Source organism: Rhinopithecus bieti, unplaced genomic scaffold, assembly GCF_001698545.2.
Source record: "Rhinopithecus bieti isolate Rb0 unplaced genomic scaffold, ASM169854v2 scaffold_39746, whole genome shotgun sequence".
Classification (NCBI taxonomy): domain Eukaryota; kingdom Metazoa; phylum Chordata; class Mammalia; order Primates; family Cercopithecidae; genus Rhinopithecus; species Rhinopithecus bieti.
Window position 1 is genome coordinate 2,405,548 of NW_016816960.1, and position 21,924 is coordinate 2,427,471.

The 21,924-nt window shown below is 46.8% G+C and overlaps 1 protein-coding gene and 1 long non-coding RNA gene across 2 annotated transcripts in view; both read left to right on the forward strand.

The window, feature by feature from the left end:
• Nucleotides 1-3,194: 3,194 nt before the first annotated feature.
• On the forward strand, nucleotides 3,195-4,637 carry LOC108517632 (uncharacterized). Its single transcript, XR_001882162.1, has 3 exons — nucleotides 3,195-3,381; nucleotides 3,950-4,024; nucleotides 4,480-4,637. It is a non-coding gene; the product is annotated as an uncharacterized LOC108517632 (long non-coding RNA).
• A 1,663-nt stretch (nucleotides 4,638-6,300) lies between these two features.
• The window catches only part of FYCO1 (FYVE and coiled-coil domain autophagy adaptor 1), a 78,378-nt gene continuing 62,754 nt past the window's right edge, over nucleotides 6,301-21,924 (forward strand). Inside the window, 3 exon segments of the mRNA XM_017855742.1 lie at nucleotides 6,301-6,424; nucleotides 17,159-17,325; nucleotides 20,499-20,605. Coding sequence (XP_017711231.1) covers nucleotides 17,271-17,325; nucleotides 20,499-20,605 — 162 coding nt within the window. The 5' untranslated portion in view covers nucleotides 6,301-6,424; nucleotides 17,159-17,270.

The window sequence follows — 21,924 nt, forward strand, 5'->3', positions numbered from 1 at the left end:
TCTGAATATCTGGGGCTGCCTGAGTTAGGAAATGGTCCTTTAGGGTCAGTTGTCTTTCTGGTGTGTCTGGGTCTAGGTTAGTATGTTTCATTAGGGCCTCTTGTAGCCTCTCTAGGGGTTTTCAAGAGGGCCTTGATCTATTAAGGCCAATTTATTATAGTTCATAGGCTTTGTTTTGCTAGCTTTCATTCCTTCTACCAGACAGAGAAACATGTGGTTCCTTGCCCCTATACCCCCCTGGGTATGGTAACCCCAATTAGGGTCAACCTAGGGAACTGTGGTGGCCCCCACAGTGCTGCCACCAGAGTCAGTCATGTGCATTGCACTTATAAATTGCTGGGTCACCTCTGTAATGGAGTCACATTCTCCCTTAGACAGTTTGCCATAGTATGACTGAGAGGGCCCTCTAGGTGAGTTCAAATGTTTAGCCCAGTTTACAGAACTCTTCGGTGTATTTTTCAGGGTCTTCCATAAACTTCCTACTTCCATCTTAATCTGGCTCAGGTCTTGCATAGTGAATGGAGTCTGGACTCTAGTGGGTCCACTGGGGCTGCCAACCTCTTGAAGGGGGCATAACTTAAGGGGGTGGTGTCCAGAGGGTGGCCCTGGATAGAAAGAGGAAGGCTCCAGGGCTGGGAGACTTAGATATAAAGTGTAGAAGGGGCAGTGGGGTTTGACCCAACCTCTGCCCTTGGTTTCTCCGGGGCTTGAGCCCTGGGTAAACCCAGTAAGAGGCCTCCCAAACCAACTGCAGGGAGCTGCCTGACAATGGCCTCTATCATCACTGGATCCATTTTGCAGGCCTGACAAAGGCCATGGTTGTTTCTTAGGGCCACGAAGGCCTGTACATAAAGGATTTCTGTTCATTTTCCCTGTTGATAGCAAAACAAATCTAGTTGATGGATTGTATTAAAATTTATGCTTCTGTTTTCTGGCCAACATTACTGGTCCTGGAGCTTTTATTCAACCCAGGCTGTGTTACAGAAAAATATTAGCCTTTTCCTTTTTAGGGTTCGGGGTTCAAACTTTTCTCACTTCTTGAGGATGCATCCGAGGGGCATGTCCCATGGTATAAATACATGATTATTCATCTGTGAAGAGAAAATAGAGGAGGAAAAAGGGAAAAAGAAGGTGTCCTCTCTTATTTCCCTATTATCCTTTCCTGAACAGGGTGTCTCCCATTCATCCTTGGGGCTCCAGAGTGAACCGGTCTTACCTGGTACCCTTAACCTCGCTCCCATCTCATCATGATTATCCATTCGAGAAGAGAGGAGATACCGGAGTGAAGAGGGGGCCCCTTATTCATCCTTGGAGTTTCAGAATGAATTGATCTTATGGGTACCCCTAACCTTGCCTTCATCTCTGCTCTAGGGTAATCTATTCTGTGCCTGTAGCCTGGGACCAGCCTTCATTTCTGTCCTGTGGGTACTTTTGTCTCTTTAGCCTGTGGCCTTGGGCTCAGCCTATATCCTTGTATCCATGAACTTATAGTGACTCTCTCAGAGCATTCTAGCAACAAAGTGAATATCTCTTTTTTTATCATCTCATTTCCCATTTTTCTTTTCTTTTTTTTTGGAGACGGAGTCTCACTCTGTCGCCCAGGCTGGAGTGCAGTGGTGCTATCTCGGCTCACTGCAAGCTCCGCCTCCCGGGTTCACGCCATTCTCCTGCCTCAGACTCCCCAGTAGCTGGGACTACAGGCGCCCGCCACCACGCCCGGCTAATTTTTTGTACTTTTAGTAGAGACGGGGTTTCACCGTGGTCTCGATCTCCTGACCTTGTGATCCGCCTGCCTCTGCCTCCCAAAGTGCTGGGATTACAGGCGTGAGCCACCATGCCCAGCCTCATTTTTCTTAAAGTAGATGAGAAGCCTGTGTCTGTACCAGTTCGGCCAACTGCCACAGTGGAATGGACTTCTTTCCCTTCAGATATGACCTTAAAGGTCTGGATGCATATTGGTAAGGGCGTGGAAGTGATTTGAGAAATGGAGGAAAATTTGTATGTAGATTCTTCGTCCTCCTCCCTAACCATCACCTGATGGTTGCCTGACATTCCTTGGCAGGGGTGACGGGGTCTCCTGCCCTGCTCATGTCTGTCTAGCTACCTGCACTAACAGACTGACAGCTTTAGGGTGGGGCTGGTCACCACAGACAGAGGCATGATTAGAGGGTTGGGACTTAGCTCCACCACCAACCTCCTGAGAGGGGAGAGAAGCTGAAGGTTAAGTTGATCACCAATGGCCAATTACTTAATCAATTATGCTTATATAATGAAGCCTCCATAAAAACCCAAGTGGCCTGGGTTCGTAGAGTTTCCATACCACGTGAAGGTTCCTGGGAGGTGGCATGTCCAGGGAGAGCATGGAAGCTCTGGCGCCTCTTCCCCCATACCTTGCCCTGTGTATCATCTCTTCATCTGTATACTTTGTAATATCCTTTTAATAAACCGGTAAACGTGTTTCCCTGAGTTCTGTGAGGTGCTTCAGTAAACCAATCAAATCTAAAGAGGAAGTCTTGGGAACCCCAACTCAAAGCTGGTCAGTCAGAAGTCCTGGAGGGCCGGACTTGTGACTGGTATCTAAGGAGGGAAGCATGATTCTTGGGTTCTGGGTCCCAAAATGGCAGGATCTGACACCATCTTCAGGTAGACAGTGACAGAATTGAATTGGAGGACACCCAGTTGGTATCTGCTGCAGAAGTGATTGCTTGCTTGCTGGTGGAAAGGAATCCTCAGGAAATACAGAAGTCTTCTGTGTTGATTGTTGTGTTGTGACAACAGAGGAAAACCTGTTTGAGAGTTTTTCCCGAACAGTAACTATAATGTATTGAGAAAATGGGACACCACTGGGAGTGAACAGAAGTTCTATGAATATTCATGCTGGGATAACGGACTCTCTTGGGTGAACCAGGAAGAATAGTGCCCTTATTCTGTGGGAAATGCTATTTTCTATTACTATCACTCAAAATGGAAAAAGTCTAAATCTGTATTATCAAGAGCTTATTTTAAAATTTCAAAAGTTTTCAGTTGATGAAGGGTTGAGGAGAAAAGTCAATAGTAGAGTCATGAAGAAAAAATTCTGGAAAATATACATGTCAGAATTCAAAACAAATTCCGGAGCCCTGAGGTCCACATCCTTCTGCATTGTCTATGAGTCGTTACTGAAAATCTGTGTTCTGTAGGGGAAGATAGTTCAACCAGCTGAGAGCTGTTGATTCTGCAATCAACTTCTGATTCCTTCTGTGGGTCTTACACTTGAATCTTCCAGCAGAGAGATTAATTGACCAGTGACTATCAAGAGGAGGCTGACTCTTTTGAGCTGCCACCCCAGGCCACTGGCATGGCTGGCATCCACTTCTGGCCTGACTAGCAGGGGCCACAATGGTAGGGTCCTTGGCAGAGCACATGGCTGCCCCACGGAAGGAGCTGCCATCACAGTGGTTAAAGGCTTAAACTCTAATTGGACAGACCTGAGCTCAAAATTTGTCTCTACCACTATAAGGTTTGGGCTTTAGGCAAATTAGCTAACTTCTCTAAAGCTGTTTGTTTATCTGCTTAATGGGGATAATTATGTATCATAAGACTGATATAAGGATAAAATTAAACCAGGTGTGGAATACACATAACATGGCACCTGGAACATACAAAGCCCTTGACAATCACTCCAAGAGCCTCATCCCTCATCAGGGCTGTGGGTATGGTCAGCTTCCAGTGAGGAATAGTCTCCTCTTCTGCTGCTTGTTAAGGCTATAAGGAGAGGATGTGGGGATTTGGTGATTTTGAATCTGATCTCTTAATGTGTATTCACATCAGAACACAAGAATATGCCGCATTTGTTTGTATGTTTGTTTGAAAGATTATAGTTTGAAATACTCAGCTCTATCTGTAAAGGAAATCCATGTTAAACTACCTGAACAGTAGTGATTTTGTTAACCTTCCCTGTATCTGACAGTGTGCTGGGTGACGGAAGACCCCTCAGGAGCCCCCAGCTCTACCCCAGCCTCCACCACTCTCCACCACTTATTAGGTGGGTGGACAAGGACAGTCGTTTAACCTCTCTGAGCTTCGTCTCCTCATCTTCAAAGTAGGATAATGAATACTAATTATGTCGCAGAGTGGCTGCAAGTTTTAAATATAATGCTGTATGGGTTTCTGTTGTTTTTGTTTTTCTGGGGCGGGGGCTAGGGACTGGCATATAGGTCCTCAATAAATACTAGGTTTGCTTTCCTCTTCTTTTCAAACTGCTTTTGGGTCTAAGTTTCTGTGGTATTATGGTATCTATCTATCTATCCACCTACCTACCTACCTATCTATTTATATTGGTTTTCATCCATGGTTCCTGGCTCATAACTGCCATAGCCCTTGTTACAGTCTTTTGTTATGTTAGGCATGTTGGGCTTCAGGAAACCGAGTCTCTCTGGCCTTCTGTCCTCCTTTCACCTGCTCTAAGGCAGGACTCTACCCCTGACTTTTTGATTGTAGGTCTTAAGACCCTCCCAAGAGAGGATCCTGCCCTATACCCTGGGGGAAGCAATGCTGACATCACGAAGCTTCCATAAAAGCCCAAGAAGACTGGATTCAGGGAGCTTCTGGATAGCTGAACACGGAACACGTGGAGGTTACTGAAGCATGGTGCACCCAGGGAAGTCACGGAAGCCCCACGCCCCTTCCCCCACACTTCATCCTACGTATCTCTTTATCTGCATCCATTGCAGTATCCTTTATAATAGACCAGTAAATGTGTTTCTCTGAGTTCTATGAACCTCCAATTCTAGCAAATTAGCTGAACCCAAAGAGGGTATCATGGGAACCCAACTTGAAGTCAGTCATTCAGAAGTTCTGGAGGCCCAGACTTACAACTGGTGTTTAAAGGTGAGGAGGCAGTCTTGGGAACTGAGCCCTCCACCTGTGAGATCTGATACTCCAGGTGTAGATAGTGTCAGAATTGAACTGGAGGACACCCAGGTGTGGTCCGCTGCTCAGTGTGTGGGGAAAACCCCATACACATCTGGTCACCAAAGTATTCTCCTGTGTTCATGATTGTTGTTGTTGTGTAAGAGTAGAGGAAAAACACGGTTTGAGGGAGGGTTTTCCCCCTTCCGCCCCCCAACAGTTTCAAACAAAGATATTGGACCAGGTGACCAACATTAAAATCTCTCTCATCCTTAATATTGCATGAAGCTGTTGAGACAGTGGTTGGAGCAATGATTTCTCTTAGACCACTACATTGATTACTTTTCTCTGTCATCTTCTCACTCTCCTCTTTTTCTTTCTGTTTTCCTTTCTGTTAACAAGAGTGGAAATCACTTGTACTCATGTACCTCCTCCCAACCCCACCCCCAAACTGACAACTCTATCCATCTAACTCATTGTTTTAGCTACATCTAATTTATAAAATTAGATGGCTAATGAGATGTCATATCCTAAAATCAACTAAGAAATTGATTTTCTTTCTATATTATTCTACCCAGACAACACCCTGCTTCCTCAATTTAGAAGGGTGTTGGGCCACCACAGTGGTATCCACCACTGACTGGATACCACGAACTAGGTCCTACGAGGGAGAGAGGTGTTTCTGGCTTAAATGATGAGAACTAGGGCAGACAGTAAAGGATAGCCAACCACAGCTAAGGAATGCAGTCAGTTACAGGCCGAAGTTCCAGTTTAGCATTCCTCTTTTCTACTGTCCCCATAACAGACATTGATTGAATGCATTTTGTTCTATCGTATTCAGTTCCAGAGTGCTTTGCAACACCCATCTTATAAACAGAAGTTGGGCTGAGGCTGGGGCCAAAGTTAGGGGTGGTAGTTCATAAACACGTAGTTTTTGAGCACTAATTTTAGGTAAGACCCTGATATTAAGAAGTAAGGGGGATTAAAAGATGGGAAATTCGGCCCACCAATACATGTTTTCCTATTTCCCAATATATCAAAATATTATCATTTTAACATGCAATCACTAAAAATTTATGAGCTAGTTAACATTCTTCGAACTCTTTGGTACGTAGGTGTATTTCACACGTAGAGGACGTGCACAATTCAACTCGAACTAGCTACATTTGGAGTGCTCCTTAGCCACACAAGAACAGCCTTGTTGTCAAGATGCCAGACATTTGATTTGTGGCCCTCTGGGATTGCAAGGGTTAACCCGGGGCAGCTTGGGTCGCGGGGTGAGACGGTCGCTCCGGGGACTGGGCGGTGGGAGCAATTAACTCCCGCCCTGCGGAGTCGCGGGGAGTTGTAGTCTGAGCCCCGGGCGGGTCTGATGGGAGTTGTAGGCCTCAGCCCCAGGGAGCACGCCGGGAGTTGTAGTCCGCCCCCGCCAGCCGCCGGGTGTGCGTGTCATGGCCGTCGGCACCGCGGTCCCGTCCTCTTCCGCTTGGCCCCAGAAAGTTTCGGTTCTGCCCGGCGGAGGACCCACGAGCGCGTAAGTGCCGCGGGAGACCGTCTGGACTCTGGGGGCACCTGGGTCGCTCACGATCCCGGAGCCGAGAGCTTCGCTCGGGACGCGGCTTGTCACCTGCTGCCCTTACAGTCCCCGCCCATCCCAGGTCTCCCTCAGACCCTGCCCGAGCTCCCCAGTCCTTGCCCAGCGGGCGGGGAAGCACTTCGGGCCCGTGGAAGCCGGCCCAGGCACCCAGCCTGCCTCTGTTGGTCGGTTAGAAAGACAGACCCCAAACACCAGTTCCAAGACCCCGGACGGCCGAGGGGCCGCAAAGGAAAGGAGCCCACCGTGCGGCGTCTCAGAACAAGCCTGGATCCTTTAGCACAGAATGGGGCAGGCCCCCGAGTTCCTGCCTGCGTGGTCTTTAGGAAGTTTAGTTTCTGGCCCTCTGGGGCCGGGACAGCCCAGATCTTCACTTTGCAAGGCTCCGCTGGTGCTCGGATCTCTCCCCTCTTCCCAGGAGGGGATACTTCTTTCTTCCCGGCCCATCCTTTGGCCAAGGCCTATTCACTATCCACTGCCCCTTGTGCCCATGTGCAGGGTCTGGAGATAGCCCCCAGGTCTTTTCCCGAAACACCTGTTGTCTCTGGTGCGGCGGCACTGCACTCACTGCACTCACTGGACTGGAGTCCGTGCTGTTGAAACCTGGCGGGGTGTGGTGCGGAGCGGGGAGGATGGCGGAATTTTATTTTTTGTAAGAAAAGCACATGTGGTTGACACGTTAACCGCGTGGCCCCCTGTTAAAGCACATGTATTCTCTGATGTCCCTGTCACTCTTCACCGTTCCCATTGGGTGTCCCTTCCAGAAAAAAAAAATATATATATATAGAACACTTGTTGAAACTGCCTGTGTTGGCCAGAGCCTCTCAGCCCCTCCGCTTGTCTTACCACAGCAGTTTCCTTTCCCAACAGAGAAATGGGTCAGGGGCTTTTGGGGGACAGAGGATCCAGGGCTTAATCTGCTCACTGTACGCCCCTGCAGGACTTGTGGGGCTGTGGCAGCAAGCTTAATTCCCCCGCCATCTGCCTAATGCGGCTGGAGGGTGTTGGGGGCTGGTGTAGGGGAGGGGTGGGGAGCTGGAGCTATCACACCAACGTTTTCTGCTTTCTGTAGTTCCCACCTTCTGAAGTGGACCCCTGTTGAGTGAGCTCTACTTGACCCTCCCTTCTGTGACAACCACTGTTCTGAAAGCATTGAATGCCCCATACTAGTTGTGCACCGTGGTTATTATCACCCCGGAAATAAGAGCTAATTGTTACAGTGATGGATCTCAGCCTCCTCTGATTAATAGGATCTCTCCTAAAGGCTCTTACTTTAGGAAATAGAGTTTATCTGTTTATGTTCAAAGTGTCTATCTTTGTGTAGCACTTCGTTTACTTTTAAATTGTTTTAATATTTTATTAGAAAATAAACATACAGAATCACTGAAAGGATTGTATGGTGAATATCCGTATACTCAATTCTTAATATTTTACTTTGTTTTTTTTTTTTTTTTTTTTTTTTCAGTTACTTTAGAGATTGGTAGCTGTCTCAGGCAGTGATCCTTTAGCTGTTGTTTGGATGACCTTTGCCCCTTGGGGCTAGGTTTGGAGCAGCAATATAATTTCAGGAGCCAAGTTTTAACCTGGTCCTTTTGAGGGGATGGCCCCCATAGATGTTTGTGATGAGAGGAATCACCCATAACAGCAAGATCAGAGCAGCTGGTAGCTTTGACCCATGTTGATCACCGAGGCTGTGGGCTGCTGGCTCAAGCATACGAAGTAGGTACGCAAGAAAAGACAGCCCCCTCACCCCAACCCACCCTGCTTCCCTTTAGGGGAGAAGTTTAGCTGATAGGTTACTTTTGTTTACTGAAGATTCCAAAGACACAGCTTTGGTGACTCAAGACTAGAATGTCTTTAAACATGAGGCAGAGGAAGTGTGTTGTCCAGCTGTGGTCTTATGGTGGAAACCACTGGTAGGCACCCAGAGTTAGGGGCCACGTTCACTGCAAGCAGCCCTAGGCAGCAGGTAAGGGTCATTAACTGGTGCCTGTGATTAGAGAGGCAACTTGTGGGCACAGATGAGTCCATTATGATCAGGGCAACATCTGCTCACGTCATGACTGCTATGTTCTTGTCTTAGTAAAAAGATAAATAGTATTTTGTTTGTGATCTCAATGCCAGTTTCAAGAAAATAAGAACTCTTTATTGGTATAAGAGCCTCTATTTAAGCAATTAAATAAATCAATAGGTGGGAATTGGAATGTTTCTGTGGGTCTACCTATGGAAATATTGTTTACATTCTTGCTGTTTGTTGATACATCACTAAAAATGGCTGAAATAACTGTACTACCCCCATAATAAGAGCCATTGCCTCGGAGCAAATGGGCCCCATGGCTTTGAGAAGAGGAGGGTGGCAGAAGCTGTGCTCAGTTGGGCAAGAGCAGTTTTATCCCTTTTCTCTCACATTGGAGCCAGTCAGCCTGTTGGTTTACTAACCTCCAGTGGTCCTTCATGTTCACTTGGGTCTCTGTGGCATTTGAAAGGCACCAAGGACCTGTTTCCCATTAGGCTGGATGCCATTTGGAGGATGTGTACATCAGTGTGATTCTGATGAAAGACTTAAGGAGAATCTGTGGTTTGGGTATAATATTGTGGCCCTGTGGCTGGGACCCAAGGCTGATCTGGCCAACGACCTCAGGAATCTAGAGTGCTGTACCCTAGGCCAGTCCCAGGAAACCGAGTTAGGGGAAGTCCTTAGCATACAAAAGAAAATCTTGTACCAAAAAAAGCATTCCAAGAAAACCATTAGCATGCAGGGGCCAAGGCCAAGAGAAGAATCCCTATGTGAAGTCCAGGATAGGGCTGGACAGCTGAACCAGAAACAGTGGTTTAAAATGGAGCTGGAAGGAATTTCCTGAAGTTGACTCTGCAGCCCCAGATGCTTTTTCCAGGGTATCTGTAGACTTGGTCAGGAGCAGGGAGGGGACACTTAGAAGCCTTAGCCACTGAGAATGTCTGTTACCCCCCCTTTCCCACCTCCTTTAAGGGTAGCGATTCTTAATTAATTCACATGAAGGAAGTTTACCTCTCAACATTGCATCCGAAAAAAGAAAGGTAGGAAGAGGTCAAATGACTTCCCCAGGACGGACAGAGTGCCTAAAAATAATTGAGTAAGCTAAATATACCTTGGGTCTCACCCAACCATGGCATGATCTTTGTTGCATTATTTGTTGCATAATACATAATGGAAAGTTCATGTAACTAGTCTGATTCCAAAATCTAAGTAGGGTCCAATTTGACAAAACTTGGCTACCACTGATAAGAGAGAAGAAAATATCTTGCTCATTGCTCCAACTCCAGCTTCAGAGCCATCCTGGTTCCTGCTTGCCCCTCCCATCTGTGGCATGGCCCCACTCCCTGCCCTCTGCACCCGGGCTGGCACTGCTGTTGTCATGCTTCTCCCCAAGAAGTGTAACAGAACCCAGGCCCACCAGCACCTCCCCGCCCCAGGTTGCCTTGTTGATGGTGTCAGATGCACACTTTCAGGAATGGAGAGACAAGGGCCTTGAGAGGTGTATTTGTGCTAGGGCTGCCATAACAAAATACCACAGACTGAGTGGCTTAAGCAACAGAAATATACTTTCTTACAGTTCTGGAGGCTGGAAGTCCCAGATCAAGCCATTGGCAGGTTTGGCTTCTCCTGAGGCCTCTCTCCTTGGCTCTCAGACGGCTGCCTTCTTGCCGTGCCCTCACATGGCCTTTCCTCTGTGCTCGTGCATCCCTGGTATCTCTTGTGTGTGTCCAGAATTCCCCTTATAAACTCACCAGTCCGATTGGATTCCGGCCCACTCTCATGGCCTCATTTAATCTTCATTACCTCTTTAAAGGCCCTGTCTTCAAATGCAGTCACATTCTGAGGTGTGAGGGTTAGGGCTTCAACATCGGAATACGGTGGGGTGGGGTGCACAATTCACCCCCTGGCAGGAGGTTTGGGTTAGCAGGGTTGTTTGTGAGGGTGGCGGTGCTTTCCATTTTCCAGGATGGGGTGAAGGAGGCTGTGGGTAAGGCTTCCTCAGGAACCGAACTGTGGTTCACACTTCCTCCTGTCCACACCAAACCCAGAGAGACTGGAGCAGCTGGCCAGAGGAAGGTGTAGGGAGCATGAGCTGGGCAGGGCATGGCCTTGGCAGAGGGAGCAGAGCATCCAAACCCCAGAGGCAGGGCCCAGCCACAGAAGGGCAGCGCAGGGAGGCCCGAACATAGGTGGGGGGGGAGGGAGGGAAGGAGGAGGGACAAGAGAGAGGATGGGCCTATCCCTATCGAGGTCAGGCAGACCATCTGTAAAGGGCCTCACAAGCTGAGTTAAGAGATTTGTACCCATGTCTGACAGCAGCCACTTGAGCTTTCAGGACACCAGAGGTCTGTTTATAAAGAGACGCTAGGTAGGGAGTGTGGAGTAGACACACTTCATCCATCCCTGAATTATATTATTCTATTCACTCTGGAAATAATAGCTCACAATATTTTTACAGTAATTAAAACATAATGTTCACAATTTCTACATGGTGTTTTAAGTGTGTTATTTTAGTCAACATGCAAATAGTTTATGCTCAATAAGGAAAATTGAAAAATCAGAGAAATCGAATTTTTTTAAAAATGTGCTCATGACGGCCGAGTGCAGTGGCTCATGCCTGTAATCCCAGCACTTTGGGAGGCCGAGGCGGGTGGATCACCTAAGGTCAGGAGATTGAGACCATCCTGGCCAACATAGTGAAACCCCGTCTCTACTAAAATACAAAAAAAAAAAAAGAAAAGCCAGGCATGGTGGCAGGCGCCTGTAGTCCCAGCTACTCAGGAGGCTAAGCCAGGGGAATCACTTGAACCTGGGAGGTGGAGGTTGCAGTGAGCTGAGATTGCATCAATGCACTCCAGCCTGGTGACAGAGCGAGACTCCGTCTCAAAAAAAAAAAGTGCTCATGTTGCCACCATTGAAAGATTAGTAGTATTTACATCTTAGTACATTTCTATGCCTCAAAGTTTAGTTTGGTTGGTGGAGCAAGGATCTATGTGTTTTGTTTTGTCTCATTCATTCATTCATTCATTCAGCAGTAATTTATTGAGGGCTCTCCATGTGCCAGAACTGTGCTAGGGGAAATCATGAACAGCAATGAAGTTTACAGACAAGTAGAAAGAACAGAGATTCAACAAAAAATTACCAAACGTCCCCAGAAGCCACAGAAGCATAACGTGAGACTCTGCAGTGAGGGCTGAGAATCATGAGCAGAGTACAGTGAGGTACCTTGTATGTTCACTTGTTCTCATGAAAGCACTTACCAGGCCTCTAGTGCTCCTTCTTACTTGTTTGTAAGTTTATTGGGGTATATGTTATCTATTTCTCCCGCTGAGCCTGAGTTCCTTAAAGGTCAGAGCTCCACCCACCGCCCCTTTTCACAGCTGTAGCCCCGGCTCCTGGTTCAGACTTGCCTCTTCATCGTGCTGCCAAAAAATACCTTTTACCTGGCTGGCGGTTTGTTAGCACACAGAAGTTACCTGCTGCTTCCTCAAGGCCGTGTTTTGTGGCTATGTCATATTCTATCAGAGATTCAGTTATTAGCTCATAACTGGCTGGATTGACCCCCTTGACACTTGGGTCAGGAGAGGTCCCAGAGCATATAATTTTGGAGATCTGTAGTTTTTCCCCACCTAGGTTGGGCTGTATTCTTTGAGGCAGGAGTAGATGTACCAGTTGAGTTCTCAATTATTGATGCAGTTGTTCCAGAGACTGTCCACATTCTCATGCCTGTCATTGTCACCTCTTGGATATTTTCTCAGCCCCACAGCTTCAAGTACAGAGGTGTGGCTCCTCCCTTGAGCAACTGCCTACCTCACTAAAAAGAGACTTGACTTCCCCCAGATCCAAAAGCAACCCCTCAGAACCCTCTCAGCCCTGCTCTCTGGGGTCCATGGACTGGAATATTGGCCATTTTGTATGTGTTCTGGGAGAGCAACCAAGGAACCTGCTATTGTTGGTGGAAGGGAGGGAACCAAGAGAAGGTTCAAGAAGCCATGGCAAAACCTCCAGTTCTCATTCCCTTTAAGAAAAAGAGAAGATGACAGGCAAGAAGGAGTGTTTGGGAAAGATGACCCAGGCATGCAGTGGGTTAACACTTTAATCATAGGTCCAAGGGGTTGGGTCACCTAATAAGTCTTTGTTCACCTGTGCTGAAATGCCTGCCCCTGAGCTGCCCTCTGGCAAACTCCGGGGCACTCTCCTAGCTACCCTCTTGAAGCTGTGGGAAGGACAGTCCGCCTGCCCGCTGATTGTTCCAGCCCCTGTTCCAGCAGGACCTCCAGGCCTTCGAAGCTGCAGGTACCAGCCAAGTGCCTCCCTTTCTGTAGGTGGTAACTAGATAGATGCCGTTGGGTGTGCTGAACCAGGCCTAGGCATTGGACTCTTCCAGAAAGGCTTTTCTGCCTTTTTAACCATCCTTGTCCTTAACATTCTTTCTTGGTCAGGGGAGACTTTACAACTGGTAGGCTCCTCCTTATTTGGGACTGGGGGTGGAATCTAACTGTAAGGTGCCCTCTCTGGGTCAGCCCTTAGCTATTGTGTTGGGAGCAAAATTTTAAAGGCGGAGAAAGGTTGACTTCCACACCTCCAACCTCCTGCTCCCCTGATGATTCTTCTTTCCTTGTATGGCTACTCGGATGCTATTATTGCTGCTGTCTGAGCCAGTTTCTGGGCAATATTATGAGTATTAGTCACTTGCATCATAGCGTAAATATGTTTACATGAGTCAGTCAGCATCTTTGTATCTTAAGTTGACTAAATTGCTGTTGCTATTGTTTAAGGCATTTAGGGCATCTGGGCAGGTATAGGAAACACTTGGAGGTCAGAGAAGGTCCTTTACCTCTAAAATGATATCTAGGTCACTGTAGTTAGGAACTCATACACTAGTACCAAGTGAAAAATAAGAATTTTAAAAAATGCATTGAGTCCCTTTTCCTCTTTATCAGAAAATTGGATGTTTTCAGGCATTTTGGATAGGCTTAAACATAATTTTGAGTTGTTGGCAAGGAAATTCAATGCTTCCAAAGATTTTATAAAACTCATTTCTCTGATACTTGAAAGAGCCTGTCAGAGACAGCAATGAAGGTTTTTACGTGTTGTGCAACGAGGACTGTGGGTTTATGAGGTGATTGGCACACTGGGGGCCCTGTGAAGTATGTGAGTCCTGGAGTCCTTACCCCAGTGCTGAGGCAGCCATGGTAGTGTGTACAGAGCTTTGAGTGTCTCCTGAGTTAGGAGAGCCATTTGCTAATGGGTTGTAGATGTCAGGATCAGGCTGGTTCATGCCAGGAGTCTGTGATTCCCTCAATGAAAGGGCAAGCTTATCTAGAGACACAAGGAAGTTGGCCATGTTTGGAGAGAGATTGTGCCCATTCTGTGCCTTTTGTTGGTTAGTAATGACCTCAGACCGAGATGGAGGATCTAGCAGGGCAACATGCTGAGTTCATGAAAATAGCATCCCCATGGTGACCATGTTCTCTATGGAAGCTCTGATTTACTTCCTGAATCCCTGTAAGGTGATGACCCAGAGCCAGAGTGGGGAAGCCCACCGCACCCCACAGGCCTGGCAGGCAGTTTGTTAGGGCTCATTACGCTGGTGGTGACACAGGCTCTTTGGAAAATCAGCTTGTGTAATCAGTGGCTGGGAACAGCTCACCCCAGGACCTGGGAACTTGACACCAGCCAAGAGCACACTCCCAAGGTCAGACAGGAAGGTCTCCTGCCTTGGGCTGACACAAGGGCAGTGTCACCGAAGCACCAAGAAGTCTTAAAGGAGCGTGTTGCCATCTGTGTTCAGGCTCATGATGCCAAGATACTGGTTTTGGTTTGCAGACATTGTTTCCCTCTTGCCAGACTCCAGTTTGGGCTGGTTTCCAGAAAATCCAGCTGGTTGTATAGTTCCTTCATTGTCCTGGGTGCAGCCTGGATGAGCTACTCAGGATCTGTTGTTACTATCACCTCCTTCCCAACCTCCGCCCTCTCCACAGACATGGTCAGAAGTGTACACACAGACCCAGTGGGCTGCATTTAAAGACTCACAGGGTATCACTCCAGTCGTCTTCCTCCAGGATTATTTCTCTCAGAGACTGCAAGCTCCTCTGTGTTGGCAGCAGCCAAATAAGAGGAATGCAGATAGAGAAACAGCCTTTACTCTTGCGTGCCTTTCCTTTCCTTCTTGGCTCTCTCCAGTGACCGCCTGTTCACTTTTTAGGCCTGGCCATCACAGAGTGTCTACCACTTCTCCCTTCCCCAAACTGAATTAAATTTTCCCTTTCTCAGATCCCATTGCATTTTTTTTTTCACAAATTCATCACAATGCTGCTTTTTTGTGAGATATAATTTACAGTTATATGAGTTGTGACAACTATATGCTTGTCAAATACATATAGTCATGTAACCATCACAGTAATCAAGGCACTCAACAGAATTGCCCCCCATATTTTCCTGTGCTCCTTTGTAGCCAGACCTTCCCTTCTCCCCTAGACCCTGGCAGCTGCTGATGTGATTTTTCTCCTAGTGATTTGCCTTTGCCAGAATAGCATATAAATGGGATTGCACAGTTGTAGTGGTTTGAGAGGCTTCTTTGACTCAGCACAGGGCATTTCAGATTCCTCCATGTTGTTTTGTATACCCATAGTTCATATCTTCTCAGTACTGAGTACCCATGCATTTTTATCCATCTCTATGTGGGCCTCTTCCACTGTATCTGGATATGTGATATTTTTCCATCTGTCTCCTTCATGGGTAGCCAGGCTCCTCCAGGGATGGACTGTGTCTTGTGTGCCTCTGTATCCCCAGCCTGCACCTAGTAGGCACTTGATGGAATGTGCTGGGGCAGCTGTGTGTTGATAGTGGAGATCCTTATCTTCTCTGGCTCTCTCTAGGGCGCCGGCTGGTCCCTGCTCAGGCCCTGTGTTCAGCTGGTGACCTGGAGAGACACCCAGGGATGGGCAGGCAGGCTTCTCATAAAGCACTCCCATCCTCAGTTTGGTGTCCCTGATGGATGGGTGCCAACACTTGTTGGGAGGTTTGGGGGGTTCTCTGTGCCTGCCCTGAAGCTCTTCTCTCTGGGGCTCATGAATTCCTGGGACTGTGGTACAGGCATATGTCTGTTTCCTTCCTCCTAAGCCAGAGAAGTCCTCTTTGGGCCTTGTTTGCACTGAGTCATAGCTACATTGGCTAGTTAGTTAAAAATAGTCTCCAGTTATCTCCACCCTGTGATAGGGCCCTTCTCTCCTCGGGCAGAGGCAGGAATCCTTATGTAAATATTTGGAGGAACTTGTGGCTGGGGTGATTTCCATGACGGGATCTGCTTGCCTGGACTCCTGGAGCCATGAGGGCAAGGTGGCAGTGGGAGAGAGAGGTGGCATGTGTTAGAACACTCAGTATTCACACTGCTTGGGAGACACTGGAGTTCATGGTGGTACCTCAAGCCGGTGGAAGTGGTTGGTCATTTGCTGTAGTGACAATGGCTCAGTCTTAAAAAGTCAGTAGGACTTACTGGAAAAACCAGACTGACCAGAGTTCAAACCTGTGATTCCTCGCCTCACTGGCCCATGGCCTTAAACAAGTTACGTGACTCCTCTGAGCATCATTTTCTCCTTTGTAAACAGGGATGATGTTATCTGCGCCACCAGGGTGATTGTGAGAATTAAAAGTGATCTTGTGTGTAAAGCCCGTAACAGAGCCCTGCACGCAATAGACCCTCATTTAGTGTTGGCTGCCGCCACAGCCAACTCTAGTCTTGCTATCTACTTTGCCAGCAAACATTACAACTTTGCACTGGATATCTGAGGGAAGAATGAGAGGTTCTTAAAGGACGTAGGAATCTCCAGATGCATGTCCACACCTCTTTCCAGTGTGCTCACATCTCTTTAACTTCTGTTGGCCTTCAGCCCTATGGTTAAATCACTTCAACAGCTGCCCAAGTAGGGCTGATAACTCAGGACTCACTAGCTGGGAGAGGACTGGAACCAAACTTAAAAATAGAGACACATCCATTGCCTGGTACAGGGGCTGTGCAGGCCTCTGGAGAGAAGGCCAGGCAGCATCTGCACACCCAGGCTGAGTTGGACTCTGGGCAGCTGGAGGCTGCAAGCCTCCCAACGAAGGGGACCCTGCCAGGCAAGCCCAGCTTTCCTTGGTCCAGAAGTTCTGAGGGTATGTGTCCTTATCCTCTCCCCCACTAGCACAGACTGGCTAGAGACTGACCGTTCTTCAGAGAAAGAAAGGCTAGAGAGTGTGTGGGGGAGATGGGGATCCTTAGGCTTAGCAGAGCTGTCTGAAGCTGGGCTGCACTGGTTCCATGTAGCCTTTGGTATGAGGGGGTGGAGAGAGCCACTGGGTGGCTTTTTAAAGGAAAGTAAGGCGGTCCTATCTACGGTGAATGGACAGTGAGCTCAGAAGGAATAGGCTGCAATATGATTGATCTAATTTCTTGTTAAGTCCCAAATCAGGTCACTGTGTCTGAATATAAGTGTGTCAGAAACAAACCAGAGAGTGCCCACAGAGCAAGGCCCACACAGAAAGGTCTCAAGCCCTCCTCTTGAGGGAATACACCGAGATAGGGGGACCTTTCTGCCCAGAGCAGAGTTCTCTAATATTGTCGTTAAATTGTGTCTGTGTCTGCTTCCTCCATGGCCTTCTCTTCCTCTGTGCAGGTGCCACCATGGAGTCTGACCACTGCTAAGCAGACAGCCACAGAGGGCCGAAGTTCTGAGCCTTCCTCCGGACCCAAGCAGGAGACACACAGACAAGAAAGGCAAACTCACCATGGCCTCCACCAATGCAGAGAGCCAGCTCCAGAGAATCATCCGAGACTTGCAAGGTATGCTAGGTTGCTGGGCAGACTGAGTTTGGTTTTGAGGGACTTGTGGCAGGGCTTTTTGCTGTTGCCAGTTGAAATTCAACCCTTTCATTTTTGTTCACACCACGAGTAATTGGAGTCCTCAGGTCACATCACATTGAAATATTTGGGGCTCAAATATCCACCTTGTGTAAGGCTTGGAAAGTTTGCCTGGTTTTCTTTCAGAGGACTGTAAAGCCAGTTTGTAAACAAAATCATACACCCCGCTCCAGGACTGGATCTGATTTCCATTAGTGCACATATGTGTGTTTTCAAGCTGCCTGTTAAGTCTTTGGCTAAATCCCAAACTTCTGAGCTCTGATGAAGTTGGCTCCTTTGGGAAAGAATGTTCTTTCTCCTACTGAGCAGGAAGGACAGAGACCCACCTGTCTTGTTTTGCTGCCCCACTGGGTCCTGGCTGGCGGACGGCCCATTGCCTGGGATGCACTGTAGGTCCAGGCCTGCTGCCTCCCAGACTTCCCTGAGCTCAGCATTATCCACTGAGAGAGGCTGTGACTTGTATCCCTTATCTCACTGGAGAAAAGCAGGGCAGAGGAAGGTGCAGATAAAGCTTCATAGACTCAGGAGAAACGGACTATTTTCTTTTTGGCTGCAAATTCCAAGTTTCACTCTTTCAGATGCTGTCCCAGGGGTCAGAATTTTTATGTTTTCCATCCCCACTCATCACCAGTGCTGATCTTTAAGCAATGTGGAGCTCCAGGACACTTGATACTACACAGTCTGAAGCTGACCACTTCCTCCATGCCTGCAGAGTCTGCTGTGATACTTTCTTGACAGACTAAAAGCCCAGGCTCCTAACCGCTTAGACACCACCAGCAGTTATCTCCCATACCAGGAGCCATTGGCCTAGCCCGGCCACAATGCAGTTCTCATTCTAAAGTTCTAAAGTCAACAAGATGAAAAACACTTTCTCAAGCTTTTAATCTTGTGTCTACTGTGCCTTGTGCCTCTGATAGCTAAGAATTACATGGCATTTTGTGTGCACCAGGCACTTTCTATACCAACAGCCTGGCACCAGTCTATGCTCCTAACCACTATAGTCTACTTTCAGCTAAGACATTAGATGCTTTTTTAAATCTACGCAGAGAGACAGAGAAAGTAAAATGCCAATCTCTGCAAATCTGAGTTTGCCAGTAGCTTTAAGAGATCTCTCCATAAAGTAGGCAGTCTTTTCTGTGTTTCAATATCTGGTTCTTGAGGATAACTTTGAGACCTAGAGGTCCTTATTGGGAGGGAAGAGGGTGAAATAGGGGACCTCAGGTAAAGCTTCTGATCTAGAACATTGCCTGTCCCATGTACCAGCTGAGTCTGGCCACCCGCAATATCCTGGGTTGGTTTCAACATCCTTTACATAGGCCACAGAGCACTTTGGTGGGAATTCTTGAAAGATGCCACTTTCTCCGTACTCTCCACTTTGATCTGTTGGTAAATGCCTTAATAAGCTTACAAATCTACCGCATCTACCATGAGCGTGGAGTGTCCTTAACTGAGGCGTCTTTGTGTGGTACACAGCCTTCACTCCTCTGCAGGGCAGCCCACTTACCCTCTTGGTGACAGCAGTTTCAAGGACTTTGGAGTCAGGCAGGGGTGTGCTCAGCTTCTGGCTTCTCTTTTAACTCTGGAAAATGTTGGACAATTCCCTTCACCTTTCCAACACACAGTTGCTTCCTTCATGTGCCAGCTGGGTGTGATGATAACACCCACTTCTCAAGATTATTCAAAGAATCAGATAGTAATTCCTGTAAAGCTAATATTATTTAGAGTATCAGAGATTAGAGCTGAACATTTCATATTTCATGTCCAGAGTCTCCTCCTTCAAAGTTTCAGGAGTTCCCAGATCAGGCTGCGAGTGTTTACCTGACCTGAGGAGGAAGGCTCTATGTCTCTCCCAGGCCCTTGGCTCACTGGCTGTCAGTGCCAGCCGTTGCAGACACTTCTAGGAAGGTACAGCTGGACAATTGTCACTTGTAAGCGTCGGTCCCAAGGACCTGTCTCCACCATTTGCTAATCTTTGCCTGAGGGGTCAGTGTTGACTACATTTTCAGCCATCTTAGGCTTGGCTTCAGTCCTGGACAGGTCTGCTTCAAACCATGGTTCTCGGGAGCAGGGGTTAGAAATTTAAGAATTGCCAGAGAAGCAGATTGTTTTGTCAAGCACATCCCAACCATTTCAACTGGGGAAATGTTTTCCAGGATCTAAACCAAATCCAGTGTCTCAATAGTCCCTCTGTCCCACAGCAGAGGCAGTAAGTGAGAGTCAAAGGTGGGTTTTCCTCTTTTCTGCACAGGGAGGTAAATTCTCTTAGAAGTTAAGAGGTGGGCTCTGGAGTTAGGAAGCTCTTGAGAAAACCAGGGATCTTATTCCAGCTCTGCTGTTTGCTACCCGTGTTCTTTGGCCAAGTGCTCTGATTTCTCTGTACACTCCTCATCTGCAAAATGGGGATAATCATAGCAGACTTCATAGATTCTAAACTGTACTTAATTTTTTTTTTTTTTTTTTGACATTTTAACAGCTCTGGAACCGGGATGTATCTTATAATTAATGGCATCTTAGATTCATCAAAATAAGGCAATCCCTGCCTCTCAATGCCGTATTAAATGAGAAAAATACATGTAAAGGCCTAGCCCCTCAAGGACACTCAGTTAACAGAAGCAGGTGCAGTTGTCATTGTTGGAATTGTGATTATCATTACTAGTATTTTTACACACTGGATATTCTGATCCTGCACTTACCTATAATGAGCAGTAGGGTTATAGTGAAGAACCTGAAATATGGCTAGAATAAACATAAAGCTTTCTGGAAGTCAGTATTCAGGGACTGAATGATTAATCCACACAGCAAACATTTGTTGTCCAGCTACTATATGCAAATTACTAGCCCTGGATGGTGGACAGACAATGGTAAACAAGAAATGTGCCCAGTCAACAAGCATTGTAAAATATCTGTGGGCTCTCAGGACATTTCAACACTCCCTGACTTGGAGTTATATCTCATGGATACTTATATACCCTTTTATGTTTCAGAGGTGCTTTGTATCACTGACCACATGCTCCTCATGCTTCCTGGGTTATTCCTGCTTCTCTCTCTGAGTTTAGTCACTATCTGGTTATATGTTCCTATTTGTTGTCTTAAAGATGCTGTGACAGAACTAAGCAAAGAATTTCAGGAAGCAGGGGAACCCATCACGGATGACAGCACCAGCTTGCATAAATTTTCTTATAAACTTGAATATCTCCTGCAAGTAAGTGATGCCTGTAATGTGTTGATTTTTGCACTGGTATCTCTTTTCTCCCTCTTGGGTGACTCATCAGCATTCAAGATATGGTTCAGAAAGCCTAAGGGGCCAGTAAGCTCTTGTGGTTAGATTGAAGGTCAGAGGAGTCCCCAGCGCAAGCTCAGTCCTCCAAGTGTGATCCTTTGGGGAACTGCAAGGTTGCCCCTTATGATGGCTTTGAGAATCAAAAACATCCTTTAGAGATTTAGGTCATTGTAAGGTAGGTCAGAAGGTTACTGTATGGCAAGGATCTTAACTTTGGGACAGTTACATACCCCTTTGGGAGTTTAGTGAAAGCTATAGAGTCTTCCCAAAAAGACATTCGTGTATGTATACACACAATCACGCATTTTTGCAGGCAGATTCTAAGAGTGTGTGGACCCTCTAAAGATTATCCATGGGCTTCTGTTTTAGAGCTTTGCTACTCAATGTGCAGTCCATAGACCAGCAGCATCAGCATCCTCTGGGAGCTTATTCGTAGTATATTCTTGGCTCCCACCCCCACCTACTGAATCAGAAACTCTAGGGTCAGCCCAGGATATTTTCTTTTAACATATTCATGGTATAACTCCTATCCCTGCTTAGCCCAAAAAGTGCTGATGTAACGAACACTGCAGATATGGAAAATGCATGCAACTAAAACAGACAGGAAGGAAATGATCTAGAAGTTATTTTAGGGTAGTGGTATTAGGTGTTAAATTTTTTTCAATTTTTGTGTTTTGTTTTATCTAGATATCCTAATAACATATGCATATCTTGCTTCTGTAATCAGAAAAAAATGCTATAAAATGTTATAGAAAGGTATACCTGTATCACTGTGAACACCATTATTTTGCAACGTCACATCCCACCAAAACACGTAGTATGTGGGCCCACTAGAGGAAAGGCCCCTAACATGCTGAAGGACTTGTCTCTCTCATGCCATTTCACCTGGCTCTTTAACATTGTAAAAATGTTTTTGAGCCTTTCTTTTTTTCAATTAAGCCCATTTTGGTTTTGAATTTGAAATGACTCAGAGCTGACATTTATTTAAATTTGTTGTAGGTGTATTAAACAATATTGAAACTTAAGAGTTGAGTAACTGGGATAAAATGTCATTATCTTATTTCCCTAAGTCAAAGCAGAGTTAACACTCTTCATATTGCCCTTAAGATTTTTTTTTTTTTTTTTTAAGACAGAGTTTCACTCTTGTTGCCCAGGCTGGAGTGCAATGGTGTAATCTTCGCTCCCTGCAACCTCCGCCTCCCAGGTTCAAGTGATTCTCCTGCCTCAGCCTCCCAAGTAGC